This window comes from Berghia stephanieae, chromosome 1 (genome assembly GCF_034508935.2).
Source record: "Berghia stephanieae isolate SIO BIC M18660-M18661 chromosome 1, UCSD_Bste_1.3, whole genome shotgun sequence".
NCBI classification, from domain to species: domain Eukaryota; kingdom Metazoa; phylum Mollusca; class Gastropoda; order Nudibranchia; family Aeolidiidae; genus Berghia; species Berghia stephanieae.
The window spans coordinates 93264587-93282672 of record NC_088360.1 but is presented as its reverse complement, the minus strand read 5'-3'; the positions used below and the strand labels follow the sequence as shown (position 1 = coordinate 93282672).

The following is an 18086-nucleotide window of genomic DNA, read 5'->3' as shown; positions in this document are numbered from 1 at the left end:
AATACATTTTCTTTATCTGACAGTTATTGGGGTGGCACCATTTGTTGTTAATATATGTGCACACCCCACCCCAGTTCGTTTATTTACATTAGTCCGATCTCCTCGAAATAGTGAATATTGTTCAATATTAAAACATGATGATGGTATGTGAGGAGATAGCCAAGTCTCTGTTAACGCTATTATGGAGGCTTGACGATAGTCACTATTAAAACGACACAGTTCATCAATTTTATTTTTCAGTGATCTTACATTACCTGTCACTACACAGGGTAAAAATGGACGAAAAGGCCGTCTGTTAAATTTTGTTTTTATTCCTCCTTTTCTCCCCCTCTTTCTTACTTTAATAAACGATGTGTCAATAGTGAGTGGTGGGGGTGACACGGGTTGGAGGGATCGGAGAGTCTCTGGAGTATAAGTTATCGATAGGCTTATTTTGGCAGCAAAATCACAGGTTAAAACACCATTTATGCTTATAAATATATTAATAAATATAAAAATCAGGAACAATATATACTTCACATCCATTTTGAATAAAATTTTTTGATTGTCTTAACCCCTCTACGAGGAATATATATATAAAGAGAGAGAGAGAGAGAGAGAGAGAGAGAGAGAGAGAGAGAGAGAGAGAGAGAGAGAGAGAGAGAGAGAGAGAGAGAGAGAGAGAGAGAGAGAGAGAGAGAGAAGGGCGCGTCAGCTCAGCTGATTTAATAGTGAAAACGTACACTGTTGGTACGAACCCACACTTTCCGACATTTATTTGTATCGCTCTAGTAGTCATACGCCAAGTAACGTTGAGAACTATGACTTCCCGTTCTCAGTGTTACGGTAGACTTCTGTGGTCCTTTTACAATATTTTTATTTCCGGTGGACTGAATACACAGCTGTGTTTTCAGTCCACTGGTCGACTGATAACACAGTTCCTAAATTTAAATGAGCTTTTGGTGTGATGTAAAGGTTCGAAAACAAATTTCAATATTTTTAAAAATTAAACATTTGCCGGATTCTTTGTTTTTAATTATGTATTGCAGTATATTAACATCAATTGCAAATTAAGTGTGCTAAAAGTGTCCTTCCTTTAAACCATTTTATGGATTTCTATTTTCGAAAAAATATTTAGCTTTGCATTTAGGTTCAATATGGCAGCCCCCATCCGATGGTTTTGTAAACTAGCCGTTACGTCCTTGTCAAAAAGGAGACTTGAATTACATAGATTTGTAAACTGTCCTACAACAGTCAAATCTAGGACTTTCTATACACAGAGTATTTTTTTTTTTACATTTGTTTTGAACTATTGTGGCTTAAATCGAGAAACCATGGTTTATATGTTGTTATTTTGGCCGGCTTTATTTCTCCGAACGCTCAGGAAAATAAACTTGAACGGTCGGCTAGCCTCCAGCGGAGCGGCTGTTGGGTTACGGACGCGATGTCGATTCAAAAGTAAATGCTCAAAGCGGACAGGGAATTCCCACGAATCATCAAGCTAGCGTTTTTTAGTTTTAGACACATTGTTGACAAAGACAGATTGTATCAAAGAATTCTCCATGGCGAATTCACTTTTGCACTTCGCGCTACACTATCAAAGAGAGGACAGAAGTAAACCTAAATAACAAAGCCAAAGTCTCAAGACGGGAACAGAGGTTGAAAGACACAAACTCAAGAAGTCTAACAGAAAGTTGGGAATAAAAGTTAAAAAGACAGAGCGCACAAGCACTGGCAATGGGCAAAAGAAAACCACAAAACCGTACGGAGAAATTGAAATAGAGATCAAGTTTATTTCCCCGAGCATTTGGAAAAATAGTCACGTCGTATAATTAAATCCACTTCCACTTCCAGGCACTATCCACTAGATATCTAGAGTCTAGACTAATTATATAGGTACTTGGTAAAAGATTCAAATTGGACTGAGCTCAATTTAACCTAGACTCTCTATATCATTATAAAGAACGTCTCAATATGATTCTAACTAATGATATCAAAATATTAAAAATCAGATAAGCAGAAGTAAAGTTATGTCTAGAGTTTAAAGTTTATAGTAAAGTCAGGAAAATGTACTTCTATTTGCCTTTGTTATTTACTGACGAATTGTGTGACCTGAAACTGTTGCATTTACGGTAGTGACCACCATTTGGATTTCAAAACTTGGCTAAATGCCCGCTGAGATTTTATTAAGGATTTTTCTGGAATGAATTCAGGGATGCGGTTTACAACCTTGCCCTGAATCTAGTTTTATTAAAAAGTTAAGATTTTAACTTGCATGCCCTAACTGGAGTTTTGATTTACCAGGTTCTAATTTTTAAATCATTCATAGCTAAATTATACCCTGTTTTATCCACGATCGAAAGAGATAATAAATTGGCATTGATTTAAAGATAAACAACACTAAATGATAGGGTGTAATTATCGTAATTCCTCCTGAAAAAAAAAATGACATAAATCATTAAAATCCATCCATAAACAAAAAATCTATGGAATTTTTTCTGAGACCCATCACTCAAAAGTTTAAAAAATTGGGTCACAGCCACTAGGCCATTTATCACTCACTGTTGGAATGCAAATGGACGTTAACCAAAATACCTATTACGGTATTATATCATTTATAATAAATTCTAATCAATCGCTGCTATTTCTATTATTCAGTCTCTCGAAGCAGCACAGGCAGTTGGCTAATATGGGAATTGTTGTTTTTTAAAAACTTTTTTTTTTTTTTGCGAACAGATTAATAAGGGATAATGACATTGTAATATAGGAAGCTTGGATGCTCAAGAAACCACCTCTCAATAGAGCCATAAAAAAATTAAATAGAATAGCAGATATCATAGGTATACATGCCGTCCTTTATGAGTCCTGAAGCCCACTGGAGTTTACACTGGTTTCTGTACTGTAGCATCACAATATCTGTTGCAAGCCAACCCTTGGGTAGCATGCTAATGACATAGTGCTTTCTACAAGATTTTAGCTGACCCAGTGACCAAATGACTGCACCTGGGATTAATACTGATTCCTATGCTCACAAGGAAAAGTCTACCACACCGTTGAGTTTGAGAAAACAGAAATGCCTAAAATAAATTCTGCACAACCCCTGGATAATGACATCGCTTGTGGCCGGAAAAATATTTGGTTATTCAGGGGTGTCCTTATGTTGGGGGTGGGGGGGTTGAAGATGGCAGAAAAAAATGGGGTGAGGTGAGACCTGTGATAAGACATATTTCAATCATGTAAGAATGTGTATTTTTCCGGTTGACAAAAGGTTTACTGGTTACACTCTCACTCCTCGATGTGTATTGTTGTTTTGATTGTAAACAGTGCTCAGGAGACTCATCACAAGCTGCTTTAAAGATAATAAAGTGAAAATTTAAGGAGCAGGCAATGGTATAATATAAACATCTGAAAATTTTGTCTGGCACTGTTTCATACCCATTTTTTAGATCTTTATTTTAGAGACAATGCTGTGCCGCTGTTTAAATCTATAAAGCCAACCATTACTCTTTAGAAAATCTGCCACTCTAAGCTTGTCCGCAATGATTTTTGCAGTGCTCTTAATTTTCTGCCTTTTGGCGGAATTTCGTCTTTTCCAAGCATCTCAGACATTTTTCCGATGTTGGTGCCTGAACAAAATCTGTCTTTTAAAAAATATTTGTTTGTTTGTCTCAGCAGAATTCTGAGTTACATGGGAAGTACTTCAGGGAGAAAAATCCACATTTCCATGTCGTGTGCCATAATTTGGCACCTGTGTTCAATGTATGAATTAGTAGGCACTCCCAGTTTATGACATCAGCCTAGACAGGCTGATGCCAAGTGTCACAAGACAAGTGGGGTCTCAGAAAATTCTGAATTTCACCCGTTAAGAGCACTGTTTTTGCCTGCTCAAAGATGATGGGATCAGAGGTTGGAGCTTTTGAGGCTTTGCCAAAAGGTCGTTTTCTTAACATTGGCCACAAAAGTACTACAAACACTAGGCCATTTTGAAACAATAATAACAAAACTTGTTTTCATCACTATGACATTTCATCACGAAGAAGAGTTTTTATTGGCTAGGAGGACGAGATGACATTGGTCAGAAACGAAGTTGCCTATTAGGTTAAATTTTTTGTATCAAGTGTCGACTGTCATTGCCGATTACTACTATACCTATGTTGCTAAATAGGGATGTTACTAAATGTGTGTCGCTATTTTGTTTTTTTAATACTAATGATGTGTAATATTTTTTTAAAAATTTGGAGCAGAGATCAATTTCGCTATTCAGGTATTGTCGTTATACAGGGGTGATGTTATCCAGAAGTTGCACTTTAGAAACTTCTTCGCGGAATTGCACGAAAACGTTGTTAAGAAGACTAGAAAATACGTTCGGCATGAAAGGAATTGCCCTTAAGTAGTTTACAGGATCGATGGCAGACTGTTGTGGTGAATGGTGTTCAGTCAGAACAAGTTTTACTGAACTTTGGAGTGCCACAAGGCTCTGTTCTTGGCCCTGTCCTTTTTACTGTATATATGCAGCCCCTTTCTAGTGTGATATCCAGATTCAATCTGAGTTATCATTTTTATGCAGATGATACGCAAATATATGATTCAGCACTCCTTAGTAATTTACAGTTCTTAATACAACGAATTACGAGCTGTTTTAATGATATTAAATCTTGGATTTACCACAATAAGTTAAAATTAAATGATAGTAAAACTGAGATTTTAATGTGTGGAAGGCAGAGTATCCTTAAACAGGTAAATAAATCACTTATTACTCTCGGAAATAGCACAATAGAATTTTCAAATAAAGCAAAAAACCTAGGCGTCATCATTGATAAAGATCTTTCCATGACAAGCCACGTGAATAACACCATACAATCTATGTACATAGAAATGAAAAAAATAAGCAAAATTCGTAATTTAATAACGAAGCATATACCAGAACTTTCAATTAATTCCCTTGTTTTATATAAATTGGACTATTGTAACTCCCTTTGGGCGAATTTAGCTAAAGACAAAATTAGCAAACTTCAGGTTGCTCAAAATAACGCAGCCAGACTCATTGTACGCAATAACAAAAAATACCTGTCAGCAACTCTCCTTCTCCGTGAGTTACATTGGCTTCCTGTGGAAAAAAGAGTTGCCTATAAGTTTTGTACTGTGTTGTCCCTCCTATATTAAAGACCTTCTAATCATATATGTCCCCAATAGAAACGAGGTCAAGCAATGACCAATCAATCCTTGTCAAACCTAAGCCATTGCGTAAAATAGGTGAACAATCTTTTCAATTTTCGGCCCCCCATTTTTGGAACTCTCTCCCATCAAATGTGAGATGCTCGGATTCGTTGATAACGTTCAAATCTCACTTAAAGTTTTATCTTTTTACGTCATAATGTTGCAATACTATTTTCATATTTTGTTGTTAAATTGAATTCGTATCACGTTTCCATCAAACTTGTCTTACTGTAATATGTTTTGTTTTATATCACTGTAAAGCGCTTAGAGCCTGTGACAACGGTGTAAAGCGCTATATAAATGCCATTTATTATTATTATTATTATTATTATCTAAGACAAACAGGTGTCTTATAGTCTGAGATACAGACAAAGACTGCTTCTTATGATCCTGTCCTAGGTCCATAAATATATATAATAATATAATGGTTCTGTACTCGATCCTTACAAGGTCCATCTTATGACCAAACAATAACTCTTTGCATTTTACAACCTGTTGTACGAATGAGTGCACTATTTACAGTAGGGCCACAATCCTTGGGTCATTTCAAAAGATCTAAAATCTTCTTACTTAAAATTCTTAATGACTTATCATCAGGAGGAAAAGATTTTGGTCCAACCAGAGATGTTGACATATTTTCTCATCACTTTAAGAGTTTTTACGACCTTCTCCCATATTATAGTCCTGTCACAGACAGGTTTTGAAATATGAGACCTTTTGCAACCTTTTGAATAAACTGAAACTTGTTGAACTTTGAAAATCATAGATTCAAACAGTATGCCCCAAGTAAACAAATTTTACAATCGTTTTCAGGTCCATTGTATCATGGTGGATTTGAATGGCAAGATCCAAAATCAGATGATGAAATGTAAGTGAAGTCGAATGGATTACACAGTTTCTTTTCCTCCTCTTCCTCCTCTTCTTCCAACACTCCTGCTTCTCTTTCTCTCCTTGTCTTCTGCATCCTCCTCCTCCTCCTACTCCTCCTCCTCCTCTTCCTTTTCCTATTTCTCCTTTTCTTCTTCTTCTTCTTCTTCTTCTTCTTCTTCTTCTTCTTCTTCTTCTTCTTCTTCTTCTTCTTCTTCTTCTTCTTCTTCTTCTTCTTCTTCTTCTTTTTCTTCTTCTTCTTCTTCTTTTTCTTCATCTTCTTCTTCTCCTCCTCTTTTTTGGCAGCATCATGAGGTTATCCTCTCGTCTTATAAACAGACTTATTTATCAAACTTGAGAATTAAAAATAATGTACATTTAAAGAAAAAACTTATTTGTTTATCCCGCTTTTCTTTAGTTGTAATTTTTCCACAACAGATGTTTTAAATGTGTGCATTTAATTACAGTTCACTCTGGATAATCGCAACTCGGTTAATCGCAACTTTCGGTTAATCACAACATTTCTCAAGAAACAGAATTAATTCTATATAAAAGTCACTGGTTAATTACAACAAACTTTGGTAAATCGCAACAAATTTTCGCCCTCAACAAGTGGTTAATTCAAGAAATCAATCAAACAAAATGTCATGATTAAATTTCATCATGGAAGTAAACCGTTAGAAGTTGAAAAATCGAGAGTGAGCCGGATTTAATGCTCCATTAGTGTGTCACCACTCTATTATAGAAAAAATAGGGTGGGCCTTTGCAGTATGGGTTTGTGATGTCATATGTGGCCATTAAATAAGAGGCAATGGGGCTGGGTATAGTTTTTACAACAGGTAGACAATGACAGTTGAAAAGAGATATTCTTTGTTTTGGGATTGACATCTGTGCTTTGTGACCATCATGACTAATCTCTTTGACTCTTAAAAATGTTGAGAACAAAAAAGTGAAAGTTAATCAAATCTGAATAAAATGTCGACTTGCATCAAGCTGCTTTTGCTTGAAAAAAATATATACAGGGCTGCCATATGGTTTTTATTTCAATAATATTGCTCAGTATGTGGTGGACTAAGAACAATGTTTACAACAACTGGTTTGAGTTTACTATATATGTGTAAAATGTTGCGATAGTGGACTGGAAACTCAATTTCGGTTAATTGCAACATTTTCGCTGATCCCAAGGTGGTTCGATTATCCGGAGTGGACTGTATTTGCTTTATAAACACACCTATATAGTTCCAATCATGTTTGTATAAACTATCAAGGTAACTGTCACTATTACTGTAATAAATCTAATAAATGCGTAGGGCGTTTGAAGCTGCAAGAGATTGAAGGTTAATATGGCTGTGGTCACTTTTGTCCAATAATTATTTCAGTGAAGAATAATTTGAGCATTATTAAAAGTGGTGTATTTAATAGTTGAATAAATGTTAATTTACTTTTCGATTGAGAATTGACTTTATTTTTTTTCCCGTTTTTGAAAATTACCAAATATCCCAAGGTAGAGTGGGCCACTTGTATGTAGAGGGTTAGGTATTATTGAATTGAGTTATTAAACTACTAATTGATTCCTGGATAAACAAGGAGGTCAGAAAAAATTCAGATGTAGTGTTGATCAATTCAGGTAATTTTCTGTTGTTATCCAGGTACCTTACGGATTTAGATACCAGGCTGTCATTGCCCCATGTATGGGCAAATGTTTAACAAATTATTTTTTATTGGTTTCAGTGTCAATATTACATACATTGGCAAAGAAGGAGAAAGATATGATATAAAGGGGAAAGTTGGAGATAATGTTATGTATCTTGCTCATCGGCATAACATTGAAATTGAAGGTCAGCTATTCCATTTTAAAGTGTAATTCAATAATTCAATAATTTTATGATCAATACAATACTTGATTGGAAGCCAGTATTCTTAAGATCAGATATGCTATGTTTTCAGAAACAGTTATATCACATCTTGCAGCATTATTTTGAATTTGTTGTAAATTGTTGATTTCTTTTAAAGGAATTCCTGCTTGCTATGAGTTAACAATTGTCCAGACTAACATGATAGTATGCATGCTAACTTATTAACTACTTCGTGATTTAGGCATTTCCTTATGTGGTATAATCTATTGAGTTGAATGTAACAGGTTTTTCTTAGTTTGGATGGATGATTTTTGGTTGAAGGTTTTGAATCTTGAATAACTCGGAAATTTATAAACTACATCAGCAACTTTGATATCTTCTCTACAAAGAGTGATTTATTTCAGGTTTTTCAGATTATTTATGTAAACTCAAATAGAAGGACATGTGAAATACTATTTTGTACGTTATCTCTGTCCTAAATCTTTTAATGTAGATTCGAATGACTTGAATTTGATTTGGGAATCCAAAGCATCTCCTGAAAAATGGAAAGTAGTTGGAAAAGCAATGCCAGCTATTTCTTATTTTATATGGGGGGGGGGGGGGGGGGGGGGGGGGTGTCACAAATTTATTACTTTCTTACTGTGATATTGCCAACTTAGATTAGTGCTACACCGGCCTCCTATTCAGACCTTGTTCTAAAAAAGGTTTTTGAATAAAAGCCTGGCCCCCCGGAAATATGCAAAAAAATATCTCAAATTATGCGGGGGAAATTGCAATTTATGCGGGGGGAAAAAGGCAAATTATGCAAGGGAAATTACAAATTATGCAAAACAAGAAAAAATTAATAAATCGCTGTCTAAATTTTTCCATTGCTTTATTTACATTTAACCAATTCAAAATTAAAGAACAACAACGCAAATTCAAAACTTAATTTTTTGTTGTAGCACAGAAAAGCTAGATGTCGCAGAGACGTTGTCTGACAATATCAGATTGTAAACAGAAAAGCTGCGCTCAGCATCACAGCGCTGTTGATCGTGGTGTAAATGTACCACTTGGCACAAGCAGCCAAAGCGGGGCACTTCATCAGAAATGGACTGCCAAAAATGTGGCACGTCAACAAAAGAGGTGGAGTTCTTCACCGCGAGGGGCCCAAGCTGCCGGGTGTACCTCTTGATCTCCTCCTCGGGTACAGTCTGAGCTGAGGTGATTGTCAATTGTAGACTTTCTCATATGGTCCAGCACTAAGTTGCAAGACTTACAAAACAGTTTACCAGCACTAACAAATGTTGCATTTTAAAACTGTTTGTGACGGTCGGTAACTGATGTCTTTGTTGCTGATTTTGCTTTGGCACTCAGCGCTGCCCCATTGCGATGTACGAAGGCATCCATTCTGGTCGAGTTGTCTTGTATTGATTATTGATAAAACTTTTATTAAAAGGAATCAAACTTGAATCCAGATCGTAAATCGCACGTTAGCCGGTTAGCGAGAGAAAGGCAGTGATCGCTTGGCGCTTGGTTTTGGTTAGATCTCAAGAAGACAAATCAAATCGTACACTTGGAATACGATGGTAACTTAGTAACACTGGCTCTAAACTATCGGAACAATGGCGGACGCCCGTATGAAATATTTCTCCTGCGAGCATAAAGGGGATCCAGAGGAAAAAAAGACACATAAATTTGATCATGTTTTGACTTTTACACATTCTGATCACAAGGCATATGAAAAGTTCTAGCCAGCATGAAAAATAAAAAGGAATGATTTTCTTTGTTTAGAACCAGGATGGCCACCGTTGCCGGGCAGCGTGACATCAGACTATTGAATCGTATTGGAACAGCCTCCCTTTAACCCTCTCCTTACCACCCATATGAAAATCGTCACGGTCGTTATGATGCCACCGACAATTTCCTCAAATGATTTCTCTTGTACATCACAAAATTTAAAGAAATGCTTTGGTTACAGCTATAAATGCTAATCACTGTGTTGTAGAGCTCGCATGTCACATTCTTGTTTGAGCAAGAAAAGTCTATTTTGTGCTGGGTGGGTGTGAAATTTCGGGGGAAATTCTAAAAATAGCTGGTAAGGAGAGAGTTAATGTTAAAGGGAAGTCACTGTCACGTATTTGGGAACATCGTCGGACTTTTTCGGTTTCATTTTCTTCACACAATGGTCATAAATTCACGCTAAAAAACATATTTTGCATAATTATGCGGTAAAAAGTGAATTATGCGGCCGCATTGCGGTAAGTGGCAAATTATGCGGCCGCATCGGTCGCAATTTCCTGGGGGGCCAGAAAAGCAAAAGAGCGTGACGTTCCTCCCTTGAGAAATTTTTAATGTTTATGACTGACGGTAGAAATTCATCCATTTTGTTGGACACCTCATTGAGGAAAATTATATGTGTAAGATTTCAAGCATTAATCATTACTTCTTTATTTAAATTTCTTGCCTATGAAAGTATAAATCCACTAGTTGGGTTATTATTATTTATATCAACATTTTAAATTACTTGTTAGTACTGTATTGCACCAATATTTTCTAACTTTCTTGCTGAGATTTACTTCAAAAATGTTTATTCTTTTGTCAATTGATCCATTTCCAGGTGCATGTGAGGCCTCTCTTGCCTGTTGTACTTGTCATGTTTATGTAGATGATGAGTATTTTGACAGGTTGTCAGTACCAGATGAAAAGTAAGGCTTAAATTTATTTCATGTTTTTTTCTATTTTTATTTGTTTGTATGTTTTTTTTTGTTCGTTTTTTTTTTTTGTATTTTAAAAATCTTTTTACACCAATTTTGTTGGAGGCTGGTTTGGGCATATGGTGATGAAAAGTTTCAGTGTACTGTAGTCATTTGGCCCATAGTCAGCATTATTCCTGATTTCTTTTAGCATGACTATTCTGTATTATTGTATTGTGCGGCTATGTGGTCTTGTGGTATGACAAGCTCAAGTTTTTTATTACTCTTAGATGGGATGTTAGTCTGCTACAAAGTGTTTTCCACCAGATCTAAGGGATTCAGCCTCCCAATCATGGCCTAGTGTCAAGTACTCATTCACAACTTAATAAATTAGAGTAAAGTTTATGGGGTGTCCTACCCAAGGATACTAAGCTATGGCCAGCTCTTTGTATTCGTTGTTCTCCATACTGTGACTGACTTTGCTCAACATCATTTGCTCAAGCTCAAGTTACTGAGCCACGAATGTCAAAATCCTAGGATTAACTTATCGCCAACTGCCTAGGTTCTGTACAATTATAAGATTATTTGCTTTTTCTTATCTTCCAGGGAAGAGGATATGCTTGATATGGCACCCTTGCTTAAACCGAACTCAAGATTAGGTAATAATTTTGTTATTTGGTCATAAGCTCCTCTGTAAGTTAGATGAAACAGTTATTAATTTCATGCTCTGATAGTGAGGAAATTGGATGTTAGTGTATATATATACACCAAAATTTGTTTCTTATTTGAGGTACTCATATATAATAATCAATAAATCATCATAAAATCCAAATTAAAAAAAAATAATAATAAACAAATAAAAACAAGCAAACTTAATCTTAGTTTTTGTAGTGATTAATTGCCATGAAAATATTCATACTATTGGCCGGTATTAAAGAGATTCAACATAACAGCTTTATTCTTTCATAACAGGTTGTCAAATAATATTGTCCAAAGATATTGACGGTATTACAGTCACACTTCCAAAGGTCACACGAAACTTTTATGTAGATGGGCATGTGCCTCAACCACACTGACGATGTTGGATTTTGTACAGTGGCCTAGTATTCATCATTCATAGACTTCCAAATGACATCACCCTAACACTCATGATACACGTGGTCCACCATCTCACTTTGGTATTACCTCAGAGTAAACCGGGCATTGATAATTGAATTTTTTTGTCTGAGTTTTGAATGTTGAGAAAGGAATATGCTTCTATTGGTAAAAATGAATGCTTTTGTTTTTTTCTTTTCTTTCGCTGCAAATAAAATTTTACTTTTGTAATTTTTATCATCTTAACTTTAGATTAAGGATTAAGATTTTTGGTATCTGGTTCATCCCATTATAAAAGGAGATTGGAACGAGAAATAGGACGTGGAGATTACATTACAGTATAAAGCACTGAGGCATTACATCTGTTGTACAGTGTATTGTTAATTTATGAAATAATCAAATACTTTGATGATTACCAAATCCTATGACAGTTTCCTCTCAACATTGTAAACCTTTTTAATTTAGTTGTATTAGCTGTCTGAACAGCAGACTTGGATATTTTTTTTCCTGATTTATAAGCAATATTTGATGTTTTGATTTTTCTGAATGTGTCAGTAAATGCATTTCTGGAAATTGAGAAGTTTGGATTATGAAGAGGTGACCGTACATTGCCTATGGTTGTCTCTGAGTCAGTCCCATGTGTTATTTGATGTTATTGTGAACTCAGAGTGACTGGTTATGTCATTACTATTACGTTTATATATTTTTTCGAGGATCCTATGCTTAACAGGATCAGTCATCCCGCTCTTGATACACATATAGATTGCGCCTAGATCTATTCATGTTCTTTAATTGTACTAGTCTTTTTTTTTTCATGTGTGATTTTAAACTCATCCAAACTCTAGTCTATAGCCTTTGACTATCCCACCATTCTATTTTTATTGTCTCTTAAATCACCATAATAGCTTAGATATTTAAAATAATGATAGGAGTGAGGTTTTGCCTGTGGAAAATAAATAATGTTTAGATACTAGATATTCTTTAGAGACAGATCACACAGGAAAAGTGATATTCGTGGATGAGATGGAGGAAAAAGATAAAACATCGGATCAGAAGAATAGAATAATTAGGCACTTGCAAGAATTTTAGAAAATTGATGAAGAGCCTCCATTTTAGTACTGCTGAATAGGGGGTGTTAAAAGAAAGACTATGGTAAAAAAATATCTCTCTAACTCTATTAGATCAAAAGTTATGACCAAAAATGTGTCGAAAAATAACTACAATGATGAATCTATCACAATAATTATGCTCTCTTGTGCCAGAGATGTTTTCTAATTGACAAGTAATTTTTCAAGCTGTGAGGGAGGAAATTTCATAACTTTATAGTACTTGGAAAATAGGACTGAATGTGTGAATTCACTCTGGAGTGGGGTAGCCAATAGCAGCACTCCGTTTTGGTTTTTTTTTTTGGTGATCTTTATTTGGGATGACAGTTTTGTCTTAGTATATCTTTAAAGAAGATCTTCAGTTTATATTTGCTCCTTCTCTCTTTCAATGTTATCCAGTTGATCTCTGCCATCATGTTTTTTTTCACTTTTTTTGTTGTCATGGTTATTGACAAATGTACAGGCCTGCCTTTGGACTTTTTCAAGCTGGTTTATGACTTTCTTCGTCTGGGTGTCCCAAACATTGGGGCTGAATTCCAAGTTTGGTCTTATCAGTGTGGTAGCTGAAGGTTTTCCTTGGATCCACGGAAATCCGTGATTTTGGAGTCAAAGGGGGAATTTCCTCCTTTTAAAAGAAATTACATTTCCCCAATCAAATGTAATAGCATTGAGAGACTTGATGCATGGTGGAACAAATAGGTGCAGTTTCCCACCAAGGTTGCCAATTTTCCGTATATTTACAGAATTCAATATGTTATAAACCCTCAGTATACTTGCTAAACGGGAAAAATAAGTACATAATGTCTTTTACTGGAGTTCAGCACTCAGAAAGGGGTCGGTCTATGTATTTGGGTAAAAGTTCGGTAAATTTTTGCCTCATGAATTGGTAACCCTGTCCCACTCTCCCTTAACTAGAGTATCAATTATAGTTTATCAGCTCATTTTCTCTAAAAGATGGAATTAGTGCAGTTAAAATGTGACTTAAAGAAAAAGTGTTCTCCTTTTTCATTTTTGTCATTGTCACCATCAGCTCTGGTGTGGTATTTCTCAAACTTACTCCAATGCCATCTCATAAGAGGTCGACTAGAAATGGTTCACAGCTTTGTGGCAAATTAGGTCTTTATGATGGTTCCATATCATTTTGATTTCCAATGTTATCCCTGTATACAATAATTTATATGTTGCTTAATTTTATTACTTATAAAACTTTACATTTCTTTGGATGGAGTTCCATTTTCCAGTCTTTCTACCACTCATGGAGTTTGTTAAGGTCTTGTTAGAGAATGTCTGTATCATTTCAGGGTTTTACTCTTCTGTCTAAAATTGTCATGTCTCCCAAATAAATTCCGATCAGTCTTTTCATCTTCCATATTGTCATGAAGAATGCAGGTTTCTGAATAATTTGATGTATTCTATCTCGTAAATATGACATCGCCAAGAATGACATCATCAATGAGGCTATGAATGGGTATAATGTAATCCACGCTGTCAGATTTTTTCTCTCCTTCATTCCAGTAACTATCACTTTCCAAACCTTTTCCTTCTTCATTTTCCGTACACTCGCCATATAAACTTCATCCTTTCTTTCATTGGTAGACCAAACATGCTTGAAAACCATTCCTCAGAGCCCAGACATCAAACCATCAACAAATTTTCTGCAATCATCTCCAACATCTTTAAGCAAATCTGCCATACCATCTGTTAAACCAATTAAAACCTCTCTCTCTCTAGCTTCCTTCTGCCTTGCTGTGCCTGCTAATGATGACGCTTCAGAATCTTGACATCTAAACGCTTCTTAATTTAAATTTTAGATTTTCATAGTTTTGCACCTTGTTGTTTGCAAAATTTAAGAAGTCTTTCTTCATCAGCAACGTTCCCCACCCAGTCAAGAGTTTTATTTAGCTTTGCTCGCACACAGGCATCGACAGTTCCAATATGAGCATTTTGGTTTTGCACCCTGTTGTTTGCAAAATTTAAGAAGTCTTTCTTCATCAGCAACGTTCCGCACCCAGTCAAGGGTTTTATTTAGCTTTGCTCGCACACAGGCATCGACAGTTCCAATATGAGCATTTTGGTTTTGCACCCTGTTGTTTGCAAAATTTAAGAAGTCTTTCTTCATCAGCAATGTTCCACACCCAGTCAAGGGTTTTATTTAGCTTTGCTCGCACACAGGCATCGACAGTTCCAATATGAGCATTTTGGGCACAACATAATGAATCGACAATTCCTAATGCTCTCTCAGCAAACATATTGTGTACAGGTGCAGATGAAGTTGTTTCCGGCAAATCAGGAGTGATGACCAAGAGTCTGTCTAAATATCTACATAGTTGCTTCGATGTCTTTTCAAATACTCTTGCAGCTAACATGCAAGTGGCATCAACAAACAATGCAGATGTTCCAGTCACTCGCAGGGCTTTGAGAAAAGGACATTCAATCAATTCCTTTCCAAAAGCATTGTGGATGGACGTCAATAACAATTCCGAACAGTCTTTTCTGAAAGTAAGGCAAGCCTGTAGACTGTTAGATAATTGCAAATGATTCCACTCCTTGTCATGCGTGTACAGAGTTGACTTCCAAGGACCAATGACAAGCTTTCCAAACAGACCCAAGAACTTAGAGGTGGACGACAATAACATCATTATTTAATTCATTAATTTGACATAGTTGCAAAGATTTTTGAGAACAACGTTTTAGATAATTAAGAAGATCATTACGTAGATAAAATACAGAGGGGCTGCTATATGGAATAAGGTGTGAAGCCGTTTCTGACATATCTAATAAAATAATTATTGTCCAGTAATCTTTCCCTCAGGAATGCCGTGAACCCTGATGGATCACCTTTTCCATCTTTATATCTGCAGGATTTTTTTTTAAAAGCTTGCAGACTGAAATACAAGGCATGAAAACCTACTTCTACCAAAGACTATTTAAATATTAAAAAATTAAAACACATATAAATATCAGAGGCTGCTATATGGAATAAGGTGTGAAGCCGATTTCCGACATATCTAATAAAATAATTATTGTCCTTCGATTATCTTTTTTCTCTCAGGAATGCCTTGAACCCTGATGGATCGCCTTTTCCATCTTTTTATCTGCAGCATTTTTTTTTTTTTAATGGATGCAGATCTGAAATACAAGGCATGAAAACCTTTTTCTTCTACCAAAGACTATACAAAAAATTAAAAATTAAAACATATAAATATCGATTAAACAAAACAAGATAAGGTTTTATAAAAATGAAAACAGCCTTCAAATCGTACTTAAAGAATTTTGCTTTGTTTTATTTTTAAGGGTTTTATGGCGCTTGCAACACATTTAGGTCATATCAGCGCCAGTAAAAAATGGCATACTAAAAGGTTCTAAAATTACTGTTAAAGCACCCAGGTAAAGTAAGATAAAGGAGAGTTGGTTCAAATAAGGAAGAGGTGTAGATTCCAAGAGCACACAGTATGTGCCTCCCTGTCCAGTTCAAGAATCTCTTACTATTTTATGAAGCAATTGATAGTCTACCACAGTAGAATTAATAATTAAATAATCATTATTTTAGTAAACATATAAACATTTTGATGACATATCTCAGTTTTGAGATGGCAGAAATGACATTAACAACACCAGCCATTTTCCCAAATGTGCAGGATTGATTGCCTGTGTTCCTTTCATGCTCAAGGAGAGCCTCTTGAGATGCTGTGGCAACACACTCAAATAGGTGTAGATTGCAAATTCTATCAGCTCAATATCAAGCTCACACTCCAATTTCTGCACTGTGCAGTGATTAACTCTGTCAGTGAGTGTGCGCCTAAACTTTGCCACAACATCTGGAAAGAGTTCAATCTTTTCTTTGCCTGAAAAATCTGCATAAAGCTCTGTAGCATACTTGACAGCCCTAGGTTTGATTAATCCTTTTCGTCTGGAATTGCTTTTTGATTGATTTCGGTTACTTCTTATAGAAAGAGACCTTATTCTTCATGTTTTTCTTTCTGCACTGTGCATTGATTAACTCTGTCAGTGAATGTGCACCTAAACTTTGCCACAGCATCTGGTAAGAGTTCAATCTTATCTTTGAAAAATCTGCATAAAGCTCTGTAGCATACTTGACAGCGTCCACAATGTGCTCTGAGTAGTCCTTGGCTTTTCTGACTGGAAGTGCACCAGTTGTTAGGGCCAGCACATCACAATCCAAACAAACTTGAATTTCATTAAGATGGGTTCCGTTTGTTGTAGTGGCATCCATGCAAGGGTCGAGGCTTTGAAATTAACAAGAAACTGCCCTATCTGCACGTTAGATAATACCTCCAGCTCATAGGCACAACGTGCTATCGTTGATTGGTGGGGCAGGCGAATACTAGTTTTGAATAGGGACTCAATTACATATGAGAGAAAGTCAATGGTCACTGATGTAGGTATATTACACTCTAGTGATTTGAAAATACATTTCCTTATGCTGTTATTGATTATCAAACCCTCATCAGATTCTAAATCTGAAGATTCAGTGACATTTGTTCTTATTTTTCTTGAAGACTTCTAAGCCAATTGTGGGATTGCTTATGACGCTTATAGGTTTTATTTATCCTTTTCATCTGGAATTCCTTTTTGATTGATTTTGGTGACTTCTTATAGAAAGAGACCTTCTTCTTCATGTTTTTCTTTCTGCACTGTGCAGTGATTAACTCTGTCAGTGAGTGTGCACCAAACTTTGCCACAGCATCTGGAAAGAGTTCAATCTTATCTTTGCCTGAAAAATCTTTAAAGCTCTGTAGCATACTTGACAGCATCCACAATGTGCTCTGAGTAGTCCTCGGCTTTTCTGCCTGGAAGTTCACCAGTTGTTAGGGCCAGCACATCACCATCCAAACAAACATGCATTTCCTTAAGATGGGTTCCGTTTTTTTGTAGTGGCATCCATGCAAGGATCAAGGCTTCGGTATCAACAAGAAACTGCCCTATCTGTACCGTGGATAATACCTCCAGCTCATAGGCGCAATAGTTATTGATGGGGCAGGGACTCAATTACATATGAAAAAAGTCACTGGTCACTGAAGTAGGTATATTACAATCTAGTGATTTGAAAATACTCTTCCCTATGCTGTTATTGATAATCAAACCCTCATCAGATTCTAAATCTGAAGATTCAGTGACATTAGTTCTTATTTTTCTTGAAGAATTCTCCTAAGCCAATTGTTGGATTATGACGCTTATAGGTTTGATTTATCCTTTTGTCTGGAATTACTTTTTGATTGATATTGTTGACTTCTTAAAGAAAGAGACCTTTTTCTTCATGTTTTTCATGG

At 35.8% G+C, this 18086-nt stretch overlaps 1 protein-coding gene across 1 annotated transcript; it reads left to right on the top strand.

Moving 5' to 3' along the window:
- The first annotated feature begins 1118 nt into the window (after window positions 1–1118).
- On the top strand, window positions 1119–15984 carry LOC144962399 (adrenodoxin-like protein 1, mitochondrial). The gene is made up of 6 exons (XM_078895301.1): window positions 1119–1260; window positions 6010–6064; window positions 7795–7901; window positions 10519–10606; window positions 11201–11253; window positions 11567–15984. The coding sequence occupies exons 1-6, from the start codon at window positions 1137–1139 to the stop codon at window positions 11668–11670; spliced, it is 531 nt and encodes a 176-aa protein (XP_078751427.1). The 5' UTR covers window positions 1119–1136; the 3' UTR covers window positions 11671–15984.
- Window positions 15985–18086: the final 2102 nt, after the last annotated feature.